This window comes from Manis javanica, chromosome 3 (genome assembly GCF_040802235.1).
Source record: "Manis javanica isolate MJ-LG chromosome 3, MJ_LKY, whole genome shotgun sequence".
In the NCBI taxonomy this organism is placed as follows: Eukaryota; Metazoa; Chordata; class Mammalia; order Pholidota; family Manidae; genus Manis; species Manis javanica.
In genome coordinates, this window is record NC_133158.1 from 112,635,302 (window position 1) to 112,656,037 (window position 20,736).

General features: G+C 33.5%; 1 protein-coding gene across 13 annotated transcripts in view; it reads right to left on the reverse strand.

Annotated features, from left to right (window-relative positions):
* The window catches only part of DLG1 (discs large MAGUK scaffold protein 1), a 318,440-nt gene that overhangs the window by 284,771 nt on the left and 12,933 nt on the right, over positions 1-20,736 (reverse strand). For all 13 annotated transcript variants that reach the window (XM_073231852.1, XM_073231851.1, XM_073231856.1 and 10 more), the window contains exon 4: positions 20,344-20,510. In XM_073231852.1, the coding sequence (XP_073087953.1) occupies positions 20,344-20,510 (167 nt within the window). The remainder of the gene's footprint in view (positions 1-20,343; positions 20,511-20,736) is intronic.

Below are 20,736 nucleotides of genomic sequence, written 5' to 3' on the forward strand. Positions count from 1 at the left end.
TTAAGGGTATCCATGGTAGCAGTGATGCAACATGCCTACCTAGCTCACTGTGCCTACACAAGTGGGAGAGAGGGGGAGGAGGAGGATGAAAAAATTTCACTTGGAAAGGTGTTTCAATATTAAAAGAATAAAATTACATCAACTATAATGGCAGACTTTACATATAAAATCATAAAGCTCTCTGTAGATCAAAAATGAGAGAAAAGACCCAAGAGGGAGAAAACACTGTAGTGCTTTACTTGAAAAGAAAATTAAGAAGTTCACCCTACTGGTTAAATATGTTCAAAGCATTTTATTTCTAATAATAGAAGAAATTATTTTAATTTAGTTCTTTCAAAAGTGACTACAAATTGTGTTTTAGGCTCCCTAATTTCCAACCTACATCTTTTTCTATTTTTGCTTTAACAATTACATAATAATTTAGATAAACTTTAGGATATTGATTCCATATACAATTTTTTAACAACAGCAGCTCTCTCTTGCTTAAAAAGGGTCAAATGCAAAATATTTTTAATTTATCAGAAAGAACAGAGAGAAGGGATAGATCATGTCAAATAACCTTGCTATAATATCACAAATAAAAACTAAAATGAGGTGATAAAATGGTAAATCACAGGGAGAACCAACCACAGACAACTATGAAAAGAATGCAGACGGATAAAAAAAGTTTTCGAGGTTCATTGCCCTTTAAGCATTCCTTAAGAATATTTCAACAGTTTACCTGGAGGTACACAGAAGACATCCTCTTCAACAGAATGGTACCAAATAATGGGCATGTTTGTAACTGATCGAAACTCCTACTGTTTAAACTAACTCTGTGAGCAACAAGCACACAAAACTAATTCCCATCAATTTTCTTGCTTTTCTTCTTGTGAGAAATAATTCACCATATGGGAATACTGTACTTTCAGATTTTACAAATTTACTTATTCTTTTACTACTGAATGTAATTTAAAAATCTCAATAATTTCATCTAACAATCAGTCATAAGTATACAGTAATAAAATCCAAAAAAGTTATTCCATATTTTAAAAACCAATGTATACATTTAAAATGTAAGCATCCTAAATCTTATACAATCACACAATGTCCACAATATCGTATTCAGAAATACAAGAAACTAAACTTAGAGATTAAGTATGCTGCACTTTGAGAACAATGAGCAAAACAGACTTAAAGCAAGTACTTTAAGGAGTACTTTACAAGTTTAATCATTTTATTGCAAACCAACATTTCTCCAAAGGCAACACAATCAGAACCTATTTCTTTCTCCTAAAAAAAAAAAATTAACTCTATTTGCAGAAGATGGAAGTGAAGAGAAAATGTTTTTATAATGAGTTAAACTTTAAACCAGCACAACATGTTGGGGCAGAAAATAAAGTAGAGGGGAAGAAATTTGAGAATATACTTAGAAGATTTAAATATAATCAAGGCCATATAAACCTTTGCTGTTGGGAGAAAAGCTTCCTGTAAATTTCAGGGATAAAATAATCCATTCAATATACTATTTTTAGCTGTCTGAAACACATTTCAGAGTATTACCTTTCCTAAAGGATATAAACTAAGCATCACATGGATTCATACATCTGTTTTCAAATATGTAACAATGGTTACACTTTATTTTTAAAATACACTGTGAATAAAAAGGTCTTTCACATTCTGTCACTAACAATGAAATGTAGAAAAGCATACTGTATCTTACCTTTGTGGTTACAATGCACAGGCAATCCATTACTCTACCATTACAGTATTTTATACATAAAGCAGTTTATTGCAAACTATTTTAAACTGCCTATATGAATAAAAATAAAAAATTAAAATAAAAAATTAAGTCGGGAGATAAAACCATAGATGAAAAGTTACAACTGTGACAACATCGCTCCAAGATCCATTCTTAGAGGTAGCAATTTTTCTACTATCTGAAATACAAGAAACCAGAATGTGTCACGTGCCCTACAATCTTCTTTATGTAATCTGTATCTGAAGAACTTGAAATTATCCCACAAAACACTGTGAAAGATGTCAGGATTTATTCCATAAGAGTTCACTGCTGCTTTGGATGCTTTTCATTAATCCTTTTCAAAATGTAGGCTGACAGGAGTCAACTGATAAAATGCTCCACAACGAGGTTTCCCCGATATAAATTTAACTCTGTTCCTCATTTGCTATAATTTGGATATTCAAAAAAAAAACTACCCAAAAAAAAAAAAATCACTAAAAAGGATGCCAGCAAACATTTCTTCCACTAAACCATTTCAGCAATTGCAGCTTGCAAAGTAATGACTTTCTCAGCCAGTAATGAATGGAATATTCCATGTTGTATTTTTAAGAAGGGGAGAAGGAAGGAAAAAATTCTATAATTTAAAATACTATCTCTAAAATTTACCTATTCTCTCTTTATTAAAAAGACAAAATAAAATTTTACCGATGAAGCCAGACTTTAACTTAAGTGCCTTGCTAAATCTATTTCACATAATCCTTTCCCCCAGTGCAAAAAAAAAAAAAAAAAAAAAACACCACCACAAAAAGATAATTATAACCATGTACCACTTCAAACTCCTGAAGACTTTTTTAACCCAGAAGTTGCTTAACTCATGTCTAATCCTCAAGATCAGCAGAAACAGAGCTAGACAGGCTGACAGGGGACAAGGCTTTGGGAGGCAACTGGCTTAGTACCTATCACATAAAAAGCATATCGTTATTGTTACATCTACTACTGATTGGCTATCAGGTGATACCCTTTTGTTTCAATCTTAATATGATATACCTAAGAGTGAGACTTCACGCTGAATGGGACTGTTTTAAGAATTAAATAGGTAATATATGCACAGCACTTAGAGTAACACCAACCTTAAGTATTCAATAAATGTCAGTTACAGCTATGTGTCTATATGGAGCTATAAGGGTTAGCAGGTAGGCAGAAGTAAATTTCATCAAGGACCAACACATCCTTTCTCCCATGAAGGGCAGACAACCTGGAAATCACATATTAGGCTGGAAATTGGGTGTAGCCCTTTTTTCCCACCTATCCCAAACATGATTTGCTTCCCACATGAAAAGGTAAAGCCCACTCAAGGCTCATGACTCCTAAAATAATTAAAATTTATCATTTTTTGAAGAATACTGAAAGACATTGTAGGTAATATCTAAGTCCTAACTAGGCACTTGCACTTTGTAAAGGAAAATTAATAAGTATATGAAGTTCTTTGGCTGGTTTCTCTCAGTATGCTGAAATTTATTTCATGTAAAGTTTTTATTATACCTAAAATAGTCAAGCCCAGAGAGAAAAGGCATTCCTAAGTTTGGCAGATCTTAAAACAGTGGGCGGGGGTTGAAAATCACTACACAAAGAGACAGAAATAGTGTTTCAGCCCATTAACAGGCTGTGTGACTTGGCATTTTCTTTGGGTGTCGAGGGGGGTCTCAATTTTCCCTTTTATAAAATAAAAAAGCTCAATGACTCTAAGAGTCATAAAATTTATGTTTCTATTTCTAAATTCATTGGATTCTAAGCTCTAGATTATAAGGGCAAGACTCAAGAATATCTCATTATTCACCACTTTATTCACAGCACCAGGTGACCAGAATGTAAGAGGGGCTCAATAAATATTTGGTGAATTAGTGAACAGCCTGTATAGTAACTAAACTATAGGTGAATACAGAAATTTAGAAGTCTGAAACAATCCTGAAAATTTTACCCCATTTTCCCAGTAAAAGCAATGTAAAACAGTTTTGTGAACTTTAATATAGGCCTATAAGACTATAGATGAAATCAAATATCTACTTTAAACTGACTATATTTTCAGTGAAACTGTATTTACCTTAAAAGTTAAGGTCATCATTATAACTATAGCCACTTTTTAAACATCTAATCATTTTGATTTCAAACATCAATTTCACTTCCAAGTTGATTAGATGCTGCACTTTTTGAATCCATGTATTAAAATGTCACCTGAATTATCCCAAATCACTATTAAAACCTATTCACAAGAAATGCAAACTAAAACCACAATGAGACATCACCTCACACCAGTTAGGATGGCCACCATCCGAAAGACAAACAACAACAAATGTTGGCAAGGATGTGGGGAAAGGGGAACCCTCCTACACTGCTGGTGGCAATGTAAATTAGTTCAACCATTGTGGAAAGCAGTATAGAGGTTCCTCAAAAAACTCAAAATAGAAATACCATTTGACCCAGGAATTCCACTCCTAGGAATTTACCCTAAGAATGCAGCAGCCCAGTATGAAAAAGACAGATGCATCCCTATGTTTATCGCAGCACTATTTACAATAGCCAAGAAATGGAAGCAACCTAAGTGTCCATCACTAGATGAATGGATAAAGAAGAAGTGCTACATTACACAATGGAATATTATTCAGCCATAAGAAGAAAACAAATCCTACCATTTGCAACAACATGGATGGAGCTAGAGGGTATTATGCTCACTGAAATAAGCCAGGTGGAGAAAGACAAGTGCCAAATGATTTCACTCATCTGTGGAGCATAAGAACAAAGCAAAAACTGAAGGAACAAAACAGCAGCAAACTCACAGAACCCAAGAATGGACTAACAGTTACCAAAGGGAAAGGGACTGGGGGAAGGAAAGGGATAAGGGAGAAAAAGGGGCATTAAGATTAGCACACATAATGTAGGTGAGTGGGGCACAGGGAAGGCAGTATTAACACAGAGAAGACAAGTAGTGATTCTATAGCATCTTACTATGCCTGTGGACTGTGACTCAAATGGGATATGGAGTGGGGACTTGATAATGGGGGGAGTCTAGTAACCAGGTGTTGCTCATGTAATTGTACATTAATGATACCAAAATAAAAAGGTTTTAAAAATGAATTATTCAGGTTACGGGTTTATGGTTTTCTAAAACAAATAAATATTTTAAAAAACCTATTCACATAACAGAAAGACCATTTTTCCCATTTGTTCTGAAGGTATACATTATAATCTGTGTAATATAATCACTTACTATATTATTCTTTAGTATATTTTTTAATCTTTCAAAAAAGGCTGCATATAAAAAAAAAGTAGCCTATCCTTGCCAGTTTTTAAGGTTGTATCAGGAATGATTATTTAATCTGTGTTAAATTCTACACTCACTGCACCTTCTATAAACATCCAAACTGGCACTGACCAAGGACATTTCAAGTCAGTGTGTTCTTCTCAAACAGTCATTTGCTGTGCAAAATGATTTAGAAAATACCCTCTCATAAGAGCAATTTTCAGAAGGTCTTAAATATAAGACTTTCTAATGTTGACACCTCAACTAATGGTCTGGCACATAAGCTAATCAACAGTATTTTAGAATACCAATGCCTTTCTATATATAGGTAATCATTTCCAACCATGATATAACAGGTAACAGACTGACTCTCCTGCCTTAAAACAGCTATAGAATTGGACAAATAGATAACAAAGAATAATTTTCAGATACTGAAAAAAGGGCAATGCAAGTGAGAAGAAAAACAAATGAGGTGAGTTTCCAGGCTGCAGAAGAAGGAAGGGAAAACTAAACAAGGCCCAGCAATCTAAGGTAAGTACAGAATTGAGATAAGCTAAGAAATGGAGAATTCATCTTCAAGTTGAGAATTCAGAAAAGCCCAGGTGTCTAAAATACACAGGTTAAGAGTGTCAGGGAGGAGAGAGCACCACAGACCTTCAGTACCCATGAGTTTTCAGATTTCTATTGATCAGTCATGCACAATAAGGAAAGGCTAGGGAAAAAACCCTAGAAAGAAGGTGCAACAATCCTCAGAACTCAACACAGGATAAAGAATAACAGAAAAAGTCATATAATATACAGGGCCCTAGGTAGAGTACTCAGAACAGTACAGACATACCTTGCAATTTATTGCACTACACAATACTGCATTTCTTACAAGTTGAAGGTTTGTGGCAACCCTGCATCAAGCAAGTATATCAGTGTTATTTTTCCAACAGCATTTGTTCACTCTGTCTCTGTGTCATACACTATGTCATACTGCTAAGAATTTAGTAATTTTCACAATATTTCAAACTTTTCATTATTATATTTTTTATGGTGATCTGTGATCAGTAAGCTTTGATATTGCTTTTATAACTGTTTTGAGGTGTCACGAACTATGTCCATAAAAAGGCGGTGAACTTGACCAATAAATGTGTGTGTTCTGACTCCTCCACTGACTGGCTGTACCCACCTCTGTCTCTCTCCCTCTCTTCAGGTCTCCCTCTTCACTGAGACACAATATTGGAATTAGGCTAATTAATAGCCCTATAATGGCCTCCAAGAGTTCAAGTGGAAGGAAGAGTTATACATCTCACACTTTAAATCAAAAGCTAGAAATGATTAAGCTTAATGAGGATGGCCTGTTTGAAAGCCAAGACAGCTTGGCCTCTTGCACCAAATAGCTAAACTGTGAATGCAAAGAAAAAGCTCTTGAAGGAAATTAAAATGCTATCCTGGTGAACACATGAATGCTAAGAAAGTGAAACGGCCTTATTGCTGATATGAAGAGAGTTTAGTCTGGATAGAACATCAAACCAGCCACAACTTTCTCTTAAGCCAAAGCGTGATCCACAGCAAGGCCCTAACTCTCTTCAATTCTGTGAAGGCTGACAGAGGTGAGGAAGCTGCAGAAGAAAACATGGAAGCTAGCAGAGGGTGGTTTAAAGGTTTAATGAAAGAAGCCATCTCTGTAACATAAAAGTGAAAGGTGAAGGAGCAAGAGTTATGCAGAAGCTGCAGCAAGTTATCCATTAGATCTAGCTAAGATCACTAATGAGGGTGGCTACACTAAACAATGTAGATTTTCAATGTAGATAAAACAGCTTTATAGGCCACCTAAGACTTTGCTAGCTAGAGAGAAGTCAAAAGCTAGAACTCAAAAGCTAGACTCAAGAATAGCTAGAAAGAAGTCAATGTGTGGCTTCAAACCTTCAAAGGAGAGGCTGGCTCTCATTAGGGGATAATGTAGCTGGTGACTTTAAGTTGAATTCAATGCTCGTTGACCATTCCAAAACTCCTAGGGCCCTTAAGAATAATCTAAGCGGACTCTTCCTTTGCTCTATAAATGGAACAAAGCCTGGATAACAGCACATCTGTTTACAGCATGGTTTACTGACTATTTTAAGCCAACTGTTGAGACCTACTGCTCAGAAAAAAAAGATTACTTTCAAAATATGACTACTCCTTGACAATGAACCTAGAGCTCTGATGGAGATATACAATGAGATTATTGTTGTTTTTATGCCTGCTAACACAATCCATTCTGCAGCTCAAGGAGTCATTTTAACTTTCAAGTCTCATTATTAGAAATACATTTCATAAAGCTATGGCTGCCATAATGGCATTTCTGATGGATCTGAGCCAGGTAAATTGAAAACCTTCTGGGAAGGATTCACCATTCTAGGTTCCATTAAGAACATTTGTGATTCATGGGAAGAGGTCAAAATATTAAATGAACAGGAATTTGAAAGAAATGAATTTCAACCTTCATGGGTGACTTTAAGGGGGTTCAAGCCTGCAGTGGAGGAAGGAACTGAATATGTGGTGAAAATAGCAAGAGAACCAGAATTAGAGGTAGAGCCTGAAGATGTGACTGAATTGTTTCAATCTCATAATAAAACCTCAATGGATGAGGAATTGCTTCTCATGGATGAACAAAGAAAGTGGTTTCTTGAGATGGAATCTACTGGTGAAGATGCTGTGCAAACTGTTGAAATGACAACAAATTTAGAATATTTTATAAACTTAGTTGATAAAACAGCAACAAGGTTTGAGAGACTGACTTCAATTTTCAAAGAAGTTCTAGTGCAGGTAAAATGCTGTCCAACATCATTGCATGCCATAGAAAAATCATTTATGAAAGGAAGAATCAACTGATGCAGCCAACTTATTTTAGGAAATTGCCACAGTCACCCCAAGCTTCAGAAACCACCACTGTGATCAGTCAGCAGCCATTAACATCAAGGCAAGACCCTCCACCAGCAAAAAAATTATGATTTGCTGAAAGCTAAGATGGTGGTTAGCATCTTATAGCAATTAAGTATTTTTTAAATTAAGGAGTCATTAAGGATGACAGGAGGGTGATTATTGGTATTACATAAGGAGAGGAGAGAATAATCTTATGGTTTCACCTAAGGAACATTGTGGTTACAACATTCACCCATATTATCAAGTCCCTCACCATACCCCACTGCAGTCACTATCCGTCAGTGCAGTAAGATGCTGTAGGGTCACTGCTCGTCTTCTCTGTACTGTACTGCCTAATGAAGTATTTTTTAATTGAAGTATGGACATTATTTTTTAAGACAATACTATTATACACTTAACAGATCACAATATAGTATAAACATAAATTTTATGTGCACAGGGAAACCAAAAGATTCATTTGATTTGCTTTATTGCAATATTCATTTTATTGTGGTAGTCTGGAACCGAACCTGTAGTATCTCAGAGGTATGCCTATACTGTCACAATACTGGGACAAAATTAACCCTATACAAAAGGCCACTTAGTCCCACTAAAATAACTTAGAAGCAAGCTTCAAAAAGATCGATTTCTTTCCAAGCATTTTAACTGGATCATAATACAAAGCTCAAGAATATTTAAAGAAATACAAAAAATACCAAGACTCCCAAAAAGGTAAAATCTGTTATGTCTGCCAAATCCAATAGAAATTTACCAGGTATATAAAGAAGCAGGAAAATACAACCATGAAAGGTGAAAAATCAGTCAATAGAAAAAGATCCAGAAATGACACATGAGTGCACAAGTACATTTTAAAAATTATTATAAATCTGCTCTGTAATAGATTCATGATGACAGGAGGGAGATTACTGGTATTACATAAGGAGAGGAGAGAAAAGGGCTCCAAAAAAGAAAAAATCAAGAGCATAAAGAAACTGTTAGTATTAATTATTTGAGATCGTGACTTTCACATAATTGCAAATGTATTTCTATAAAGTTAGGAATTTTTACAATAAGCATGTATCACTTTGGCAAACCAAAAAGGAGGGAGGGTGTTTTTTTTAAGAGCACAGGAGGAGATGTCACTGCTCTAATACTGAAGATAGTAATAAGTGCAGAAAACAGGTAAAGAACAATTAAAATTATTTAAATGAGCTACTGAAAACATCATATCACCAAAACTCATAATTCAAGACTAATTGGGGGGTGCCTTCTTACAGTATATAAATCTACAACCACTGTGGCACACTTAAGCTTAAACACAGACTTTTGTTTTCTTAGTAATTGTATAGTCCAAGTTTTCTCCTAAATTAACAGCTTGGCATAATATGGCAGTTGTTTCATATCTCTAATAGCATTTCATTATATTTCACTTCCATTTCAAAGTTAATGATTAAGGGGCATGTTCTTTAGTTCTATCACTGGCAAGTATCATTTAACACTGGAATAAGATTGTCCCAAGATATGAAAACTTACATAACAGTGAATGCAAAAATAACAGCATAGTCATCAAAATCACTTGCTGACATCTCATATACAATTCACTTAGCACACCTATCAGTTTTTGTCTTGATAAAATTTTTAAATTACAGGGTCTACATAGAGGTGTATTATTTCAAACTTCATATATTTTTATTTATCAGTAATGTACCACTTAAAAGTTGAAATTAAATGAGACAATACTGTACATCTGGTGGTGGGAGAGGGAGTTCAAACTAGTCTCTGAGAGTCAGAGATGTTCTGATAGAGAAATAAAGCATCAGGAAGAAAGATAAGAACCTGAGGACACTGATAAAGGAAATAGAAAAAGGAGGTGACCACGAATACATAGTGTTATCAATTATTTTGAAGGCAGGAATTGAATTCAAAATGGTGACAATTCATGAAGTTGTGCTGTAAAATTTTGTCAGCTATCTTCCAAAGTCCATAGTAAGAACTGAAGTGGAGGTGAGCTTCAGGGATATAGAATTATACATTAGATTGTACCAAAGATATGTACTGAATTTGAATATAGACTAATCATGGCACTGTATAGGCACCCCTCATTTTATTGTTTCACTAATTCTGCTTTGCAGATACTGTGCTTTCTACAAATTGAAAGTTGGTGGCAATCTTGCATCAAGCAAGTCCAGTGACATTTTTTCAGCAGCATTTGCTCACTTAGTGTCTGTGTCACATTTTGGCAATTCTTGCAAAATGTGAAATTTTTTAATTATTATATTTGTTATGGTGATCTGTCAACAGGGATTATGACTCTTCAAAACTCAGATGATGGTTGGCATATTTTAGCAATAGAGTATTTTTTAATTAAAGCACATACATCATTTTTTTTGACATAATGCTATTGCACGCTTAACAGACTACAGTATAGTGTAAACATTAAGTTTTAAGTGCACTGGGAAACCAGAAAATTCATTTGACTCACATTACTGTAAAATTCCCTTTATTGGGGCAGCCTGGAACAGAACTAGCCGTTATCTCTGAAGTATTCCTATATAGACAATTGCACTGTATCAATTTTCAATTTTCTCAGTCTGAAAACTGTACACTAGAAGTTTTAAGATAAACTCATATAAAATAAAGAAAATAATGTTTTTAGGAAAATATTCTTTTTCATAGTAGATACATGCTGAAGTATTTAAGAGAAAAGATTTATGATGTCTGCAATTTGCTCTCAAATGGGTCGGCAAAAATAAAAGGTTTATATGTGTGTACACAGAGAGCAAGTGAATGTGACAAAATGGCAATTTTACTATTCTGTATATAAATTTTTTTCAAAATAATAAACTTCAGAGACTGAAAAAGGGCTCAAATAACAGTAAGTTCTCACAGGAAAGGTAAAGGGTGCTATAGGCATTGAGGAGAGATTAGTTTCAACTAATAGATGGGTGAAGACCTCACATAGAAGATTCCTAAGCTGGGCCAAGCAAAATGGGGAAGGGCAGAAACATTCCAGTTGAACAAAATGGCACAAGGGCACTGGAACAAAGAATTTCAGGAATAACAAATATTCTACTTCAACCCCAAAGTTGAATTTGTAAGAGGCAGTGGTGGTAGTGTTCACATAACCTGAAATGTTCTTATCAAAGAAATAAGACTTAAGCAATTAGCTCTTTTCTAAAAAAGGAATGAAACCAATGAGATTACTTTTTAAAAATTTTCCTTGTCCTTTCTGGAAACAAACCAAACTTGCAGTTTACTCTAACACAGAAATTATCAGTCTACCAGAACAGTATGTAATTCTTACAGAGAAAAATGTTAGAAAAACTGAATAAGTATTTTTAATTCATCACATAGACAACTAAAAACCTCAAAAACTGGTGGAAACCTTAATTGAAACTTATCTATCCATCCTCAAGACTTAGTAATTTTTAGAAATGCTACTATAAAGAAACAACTCTCAACAGTAGTTTTAAGAAAAATGGGAGAATGTTACATGATTAAAAATAAAATAGTTGTTTTGTTTTGTAGTTATTTTTTAAAAGGTAAATAAAAAACACCTTATTTTAGAGAAGAGATTTAAAAATGGCATTTTAAGTCAGTCTTAACATCTATCATCAGAAAAATATTATCTCAGAATAAAATGCTTACATTTTCTTAAGGACTCAAATCTAATAACTGGTGCTCTGGTTCACTGCAGCAGTTTGGAATTATAAAACTTAGAAATAGGTCAAATGCCTGATATCCACAGATGAATACTAGGCAGCAATTAATAATAATGTGGTAAATAGGTAAGTGAATGGATGATGGATGATGGGTGGATGGATGGAAAGAAGATAGCTAAAGCATAATTAAGATATGCTGAAACATAAAGCTGCAAAAGCACCAGTGAAAAACAGTGTTACTATAATATGATTACTTGTGGAGTTCCTAAAATTAATATTAGATATATGCATAGAAAATGCATGTGAATATGTGACACCAAACCATTTTAAGCATCCAATACTGTAAAGAGGGATTTTTCTTAGGTTATACATTTCTGCAAATTTTGTTTAAACAAACTGGCCTGTTATGTTCTATCTAAAAAATTAGTCCTTTCTTCCTTATTTTATTAACGTTACTGTGGTATTTTCATTTGTCTAGGTAACAAGTCCAATTACCAAGAAAGTTTTTAAAGTAAGAGAGAAACATTTGCCTTGTAGCCTTAAATTCTGAGTTCTAATCTGTTTTCTATATGGTAATAATTTAAGTTTGGGTAGTCAGAACATCCCTGAATGACAGTTTGCTTAATTCTAAAGTGAGTTATCAGTTCCAAGTACTAAAGACCAATATACCAATACCTGGCTTATCTCATTTTAGAAGACTACAGCAAGAATCCAAGCTTCTATAACATCTCAAAATATTATAATGTATGTGAATGTGTCCTTTAAACTATGCAATTTGAAAACAATGTTATTATTATGATCCATTCTTATGGAACACGTGAGGTGTTTTTAAGAAAGAAAGTAGAACATATTGTATGGTTTAAAAATATTAATACCTCAATATATTTAGACCAACGTTTTTCAAATTTTATTTTACCATTTCTGGGGTAAAAGGCTAAAGCTGGAAGACTGAGGTGTCATCTGCCTCTATACTCCTTCCTCTCAAAGATAATGCTTCAAAAAACAAAATCTCATGGAACAGAGAAACAGAAACCATCACTGCGCTGATTCTAGTTCTGGGACAGTGAAGTTCAAAAGGAACTTGGGGAAACTGCCAGAAATCAAGGACATGATGAAAGATTAATGGGAGCATGTCAAAAGGACATAGAAGGATCCCTTCAAGGGATTCCTCAAATTTGGAGTCAGTTGAGTATCCAAAGAATAGTAACTGAAATGGATTGTAAACACTGAATAAATAAAAATCTCTCAGTCCACAGTGGCAGTTTTTTAGAGAGAAAGAAAAAGGGGAAGAATTTATTAGTCACCTTTGGAGAAGATTTTAGCACAAATTCTAAAAAACTAGTCATTAAAAGAAAATGTAAGCTTTACCCTTATGTATTTCTTTCCCGTTAATCATAAAACCTGTCTTTTTAGGAGGAACAAAGAGTTAATTCCCAGTTGATGAGGAAAACTACTTTCTAAAAAAATCTGAGGTACAGCTAATACACATTAGTTTCCAGTGCACAACACAGTGATTGAACAATTTTATACATTACAAAATGCTCATTTTGATAAATGCAGTTACAATCTGTCACCAATACAATAAAAGTGACTATATTCCCTATGCTCCACATTTCATTTCTGTGACTTATATATATACACACACACACACACCTCTTCTTTATCCATTCATCTATTGGTGGACACTAAGGTTGCTTCCAAATCATGGCTATTGTAAACAATGCTGTGATAAATGTAAGAGTGCATTATCTTTTTTAATTACTGTTTTTCTTTTCTTCAGGTAAATACCCAAAGTGGAATTCCTGGGTCACATGGTATTTGTATTTTTAGTTTTTGAGGAACCTCCATACTGTTTTCCATAGTGGCTATACCAATTTACATTTCCAGCAACAGTGCTGGAGGATTCCCTTTTCTTCACATTTGTTGTCTGTCTTTTTGATAGTGGCCATTCTGACTGGTGTGAAGTGATATCTCGCTGTGGTTTTGATTTGCATTTCCCTGATGATTAGTGATACTGAGCATCTTGGGGAAGAGTACTTTTTATAGAATACTACCTAATAAATACAAATGGAATGAGAAAATTATGGGAGGACACAACATTGTGAAATTTTTAATGAACTAAATGATTCAGGAAAGGATCATTAATGGGTAAATCAGGTAAAAAGTCACTCAATACAAGGTGCTAAAGTACTACCCCAGAGATACTACAAAGAGAGAAACATACCTACACAATGGAGGACCCAGAGGCAGCCACCTCTGAACTCCCATCACAAGTGCAAACTTGTATTATGTGCTTCCTGATGTAATACAGTATTCAGTACAATATAACAGTATAAATAAAGTCTGTTTACCAAAAATGAGTCTAATCAATCTTTACATCTAATTCCCTGTTACCAGAAATACAAGACTTTATGGAGATAGACAAATGCTCATTCACATGAAATTTTATAAACTGCAATATGGATTTATAGTTGTAAATGTGAAAAGCAAAAAAAAAAGTTTTTGACAAAAAATAAAGTGGAATGTCTTCAAGGCCCTGGAGTTGAAAAACATTTCAATAGGCACAAAGAGCATCAACTGTAAACTGGACTATATTAAATTTAACAATCTTGATTATGAAAAGACAAAATTAAGAAGAACATGACTCAGAGTGGAAGAAAATATGTTATACATATATCAAACAAAGGAATCATATCCAGATACAGACCAACTAAAAATTAGTAATATAAGTGACAGATACTTCACAGAAGATAGCAAAATGAGCAATAAGCATATGAAAAGGTGCTTGTTAATTGTCAATCTTGTTAATGATAAGAGAAAATGCAAATACAACAAGCATGAAATACCACTACACATCTACTGGAATGGTTAAAATATTAAAGAAAAGACTGACAAATAACAAGTGTTAGTGAATATGTGAAGCAACTGAAACTTGCACATACTGGTAGTATCTATAACAACTCTGCAAAACCATTATCGTTATGTTCCAGCCATTGGGTATATACACAACAGAAATGCATGCACAAGTGCACAGAAAAACATACATACTCAGTTCTGCTGTTTTGAAAATACAAATTTGTTTTCCAATGTGACTGATACATTAGGAATAAATATGAGCCTTATGCAAATTTCACGTTTGCTTATGCTTCATCTTGTCCACAAGAAATACTTTGGTAAGGGCAGAAAATTACACTGAGATGAAATGAGCCACACAGAAGTACACAAAATGTACACATTTCAGACTTTAGTTCATTGAGCGTTAATGAGTCACACTCATCCACACACCTGGTATTAACAACTCTTCATCTAATTTCAGATAATCCACCTCTGCCCCCTACCAGCACTTTCCAATAACTCAGAAGCTGCAACACTGACACACATTCCCTCAGCAAACATCTTTTTTCAAGGTAAAATGCTGTATTTGTTGTAGTAGTATTTATGTATTTCTTAACCATTTAATATGTGAAACTGTGCTGCCATTTTTAATAGGTTCTTAATCTTCTTTTACATGCCAATCACCAAGTTTTGAGTTTTGACCCTAACCCCATTTTTTCTATAAGCCCTATGGTTTTAACCACACCATTTTGTAGAATGTGGTTATTTTAAAGAATGCGTATGTTGTGCTATGGCAGGACTGACTATGAAAGAGTGTTCAAAGCAGCATTAACCCAAAACTGGAAGCAATCCAAATGGCCAAAAACAGAATGGATAAATACCCTGTGATAGCTCACACAATGGAGTATTATATAAAGGACGAATGAGCTGAAGAATATAACTTGAACTCATGGATGAAATTCTCAAATAAAAGAAAAAGGAAGCTAAACACAAGAGAACACATACTATGTGAATCTGTTAATATGTAATTTTAAAAGAGGCAAAACTAACCTGTGGTGTTAGGTATTAGGATGGTCCTTTGAGTTAAAGGGAGTAAGTAGTGAATAGGCAAGGTACAAGAGAGACTTTGGGGTACCGGTATATATTTTTTAATTGAGCTATAATGGATATACCATAAAATTCACCAAATTCTAAAATGCTGTGTTCTTTTAGTATATTCTCAGAGTTGTACAACCATCACAACTATCAAATTTTAGAACCCATTACCAGTCATTCCATTTTCATTTTCTTGACCTGCTATATTCATTATATAGTAATTCATCAAGCTATACATTTATGATTTGTGTACCTTTATATAAAAATATATTATACAGTACTTCAATAAAAATTTTTAAGTTAGTGTTTAGAGGACTTCAGTTAACCCAGTTAGATTGAATATATTCTTTCAACTCTACTATCTCCTAAAACTCTACTTAAAGCAGATGGATTATTTTAAAGCATTAAATCAAAGGTCAAAGAGAAGGGGAAAGGAAATATCCTCCATACACTACTGAGATAATTCCCTCCCCTGAAGATGAATGCAGAGGGTGAAACAGGAGGCTTTGAGATAGTAGTGACAACTGGAAACACAAGTACATCATTAAAAGCAACTAAGTGTGTATTCATATAGACAAAATTGGCCTCATACTTTTTTTCTACAGTCATACTATGTCTCCTGCTCTACAACCTTTTTTCAATCATTTAATAACATACAGTAGATCTATAGACCATAGTTTTATGTCTGCTACTTTATATTGTATTAAGTGGCCATACCATGTGTTTATCCAGTTTCTCAGTGATAATCATTTAGACTGTTTTCCTAATGGTCTTTATTAAATAATAATAATAATGCAATATTATTAAATAATAATAATGTAACATTAACACTACAAATAATATTGCAATGAGGGTGCATATATATATATATATATATCTTAATATGTATTGATAATTTGTGTGAGTACATCTGTCACATATGCTGGATGAATATATACTGTAGTCTTTCAAAAAGGTTGCATCACTACTCTCCCACCAATAGCATAAGAGTTTGTTTCCTCACATTTAATTAATCTTTGACAATCAATCAGTTAAAAATATTCACAATGTGAATTTAATTTGCATTTTAAAAATCAGGTGAGCATCTCTTCATAGCCTTATTGGCACACTTTTATTTCTTTTTCTCTAAACTGCCCATTCACACACTGATCACCTTTCTATTCAATGTTGGCTTTTTCTTACTGAAAGAGGTTTGAGATGAGAAGGTTGGAAATTAGTCCTTCTTCACATGTGTGACAAAATTTTCCCCACTGTATCACTTCTCATTTATTTAATGTATCTTTCTATATGAAGTTCTACAATCAAAGTTTCAAATAATCAAACTTTAAGTCCACAAAGAAATTCTACAAAGTCAGCATTTTAACCTTTGAATTTTTCTGTGTTTTAGCTGTCATGCTTAGAAAGCATTTCCTATCCAAAACTCATTATGAAGTTTATTTTTATTGTTCCTTTTTGTTAACCTTTGGATCTTTGATCTACTTGAAATTAACTGTATTGTCAGTAACAGGATTCCCACAGACTATTTGTGTACCCCCAAAATCCATGTTAAAATCTTAATCCCCTATTAGGAAGTATGGCCTTTGGGAGGTTACTATGTTATGAGGGTGGAACCTTCATGAATGGGATTAACACCTTTATAAAGGAGACCCCAGCAAGCTCTCTTACCCCTTTCTCAATGTGAGGACAAAGAGAAGGTAAGATGGCCATCTATGAAACAGGAAGTAGGCTCTCACAGGACACTGAATCTACTGGTGATTTGATCTTGGACTTACCAGCTTCCAGAACTATAAGAAATCAATCTGTGTTGTTAATAAACCACACAGTCTATAGTATTCTATTATAGTAGCCAGAAAGAAGTAAGATGGGACAGTGCATCCTTTCCTGTTGGAATCTGTCATTAAATCAAGCAATTTCTCCTACTCTTGTGTCTTGCTTCCTTTCAAATACTCTTCCTTAAGTATTTAATTAACTCTTATTTTAGAATAATTTGTTTTTATAAAAATGACACATGCTCATTATTTTTTAAAAATTTAGAGACGAGTACAAAAAAGAAAAAATCCCCACCACCTAAAAACAATCATTAATATTAAGCAGACATTTCCCAAACATCTCACTAGGCATACATTCAAAGTAAAGCAGAGAAATGCCAAGAAAAAATAGTCCAAGAAAATGTGATACCAACCATATCATTTTAAAAGTAAGTGGTATTAATTTCATTTTACTACATCAGAAGTAGAAATAACAACATTACACGGTTACAAATTAACTGACAAATAAGGATCTGGAAAGAGATCAGTCATCAACTGAAAAAAAAAAAAAAGATAAGAAAGAAAAGTGGATAGATGGCTTTACACACAAAGATTTTCACTTTAAAAGTAAGAGGCAAGCCCTGGTGGAAATTAATCAATCTCTTTACAAATACCTTTTGCAAAAATAACCCTCATCACGATAATCCTGCAAAAAGTGAACATAAAGTGAAAGAAACAAGATTATGTTGAATGCAATTTTGTCAGAAAAAGATTACCTTAATTTTCATCCAAGAATTAGTGCACAAATGTAGTAACATAAATTTTGTACAAAACATTTTCATAATTTTCAGATTATTTTTCAAATTACAGCCAAATAAAAACTGTTCTTGTATTTCTTTTGTGTCAGAGGATTCTCTTCAACTGTATAAGGTGAATTAAATAACCTAAGACCCTTTTCAGTCCTAAACATTATGCCTCTAAGTAGGAAATGAAACAAGTCAAATCAAAGGTCACTTGACCAAGTTTTCTGTACAAATGAAGCATAAATGGAGAGGTAATAGGGGAATACTTTCCTTCTCTTACAGCACCCTCAACAAAAAAATATCTCTAAACATACCAGGTTATTTCTTTAAAAGTCATTATAACTGTCATCCCTCAGTGTGTTTCAAAACTATTTACATTTTCAGACTAACACCTGTCAGGGTATTCTGTCATCTCTCTAAAACAGTACTTCCCCTTCAACTGGCCTTAGTTTACTCAAGTTTAATATACACAGATTGTTTCCTCTTTTTTAAAAATCTAGGACTTGACAGACATATCCCCATGTTACCCTTACTAAGTCCATCTACGAATGGGTAGAGATTACAATTACTAAAGGAATTTTCCATGTGCCAAGCCCTAAGCAACATTTTGTAATCATATTCCCTTCTCATCCATTTTCCTAATTAATAAAATCTGAGGTTTGCAGTCTGAAACTTCCTATTTCCTATTCATTTTAGGTGGCTTTATCCATGTCCATAATATACCTTTCAGGGGATGCAGAAAATAGCACTGCACAAAAAATTCTAAGTTTCAGTGTCTCATGATTTTATAAAAGTTGAAATGTTTCCAAAACCATTCTTAATGAAATTCAGTGCATTGTTGATCTTTCTGACTGAAATCTATATGGAAATTAACTCTCAGCTTGCAGAACTTTCCATTTATTCAACATAAATATTTACTGGTTACACTGAATCAGCCATAATTAAACAATCTTATAAAAATAGGCAAATCAACTATAAGAACTCTGTGCTTTATAATCATAGTTGAGCATCAAATCAGACAATAGAAAAACTAAGTAATTAAAGTCATTTCTCAAAATTTAACATGTTTTAAAATCTAGGACCACATAAGCAAATTTTAAAATCTAGGACCACAATAAATACGAAATAGAAATGAATTATTAACATTTTACAAGTCTATTTAAAATGGACTATCATAAGTACAAATGATTTATCAACTAAAGGGTATAGAAATTGAAGTTATCCAAGACAAACTGATAAAAAAAAAGAGAGAAAAAAAGGATACACAGGCAGCACCAGAATCTCTAATCAAAGAGAAACATGTAAGTACATACCAGGATTAAAGAAAACTGAGTTGGATGTTAAGAGATTTAAAATTCAAAGTTAGACTTGCTCCAACTGTGGGAATAAGCTAGGTCAAATCATTCATTTTCTTCTGGACCTTAATTTCCTTATCTTTAAAATGAAGGAGTGAGATTTGATGTTCTCTGATTCCGCCTGCCGTAAAATTCTGTAGTTCTATGTTACTTAAGACAAAAGAGAAAACTGAAAAACTGTCTACTTTATTTCCAAAAGGCTGTCTGGTTGCTGTCCACCACTTTTCCCTGATTGCTCACCAAACAGAAGCAGACTCAATAATCCAGGTACTTTTCTAGGGACTAACTAAAGGGACCAGAATCAAATTCAGTCAGAAACCACCTCAAATGACTAACGTGTATCAGGCAGAATCCTCACTACAAAATACCTCATATTTCTGTTATGTCAAATCTAAGTCTACAGCATATCACAACAGAAAAAAACTATTTACTAAAGTAGTTATGAAAATGTAAACAAGACAGTTTTAACTACAGAAAAATACAGAAACCAATGTTGAGATTAAGATTTACTGATCAATCTCTAATAAGTTTTAATAATGCAATAAACAGATTGCTAGATAAAAGTCACAACTTAACTGCCTAGGACCACAAAACTACATTCTATGTCTCAGAAAAAATACTAAAGCAAAACCATCTTTTCAAAGTACAATTTCCATCTAATTATCACACAGATGGAGCCTCATAAAGGTCTGTCATGCAAAAGTATTTTTTAATAGCCTAAGGCAAGTACTTCAGACCTCAAACTATTCCATCATAATAAGACAGGGGCAACAGAGATTCTGACCTTTTATTTCCAAAAATATTTTTAATTCCAACCTCTTTATTCCATTATTAATTATATTTCCACAAAATGTCCATTTTAATAAGGTGAAAAGGCTTAGCAACACAAATAAATTGATTACTGAAAAACAGCTTAAGGAAGAAAATATTTATCTTACCTCTACACTAGGGCTAAGGCTGCTTGGCAGTGTTTCGGAAGTCACAGTAGTGCTTGGAAGGCTGGAAATTTCCCAAGTATTCACAGGCTGTATTGGTTCATACTGCTTTGAATGATCTATACATTTTGGATTATCCAGTAAGGTCACTTCATAAAATTCTTGAATATCTAAAAGGAAGGAAAGGAAAAGAAAAATTCAAAAGTACTTATATTTTCTAATTAAATTGTGCATTGCTCAAACAACCTAACTCAAAATCAGAATTTTTACTCTAGATTAGTAAAATAAGTCTTATAATACACTTGAACAAAGAATATTTCTCATTTTATTATGTCACAATCATATCAGAAGCTTTCAGGGCAAAGTGTAAAAGTCATAGGTTTTTTATACTTTTAA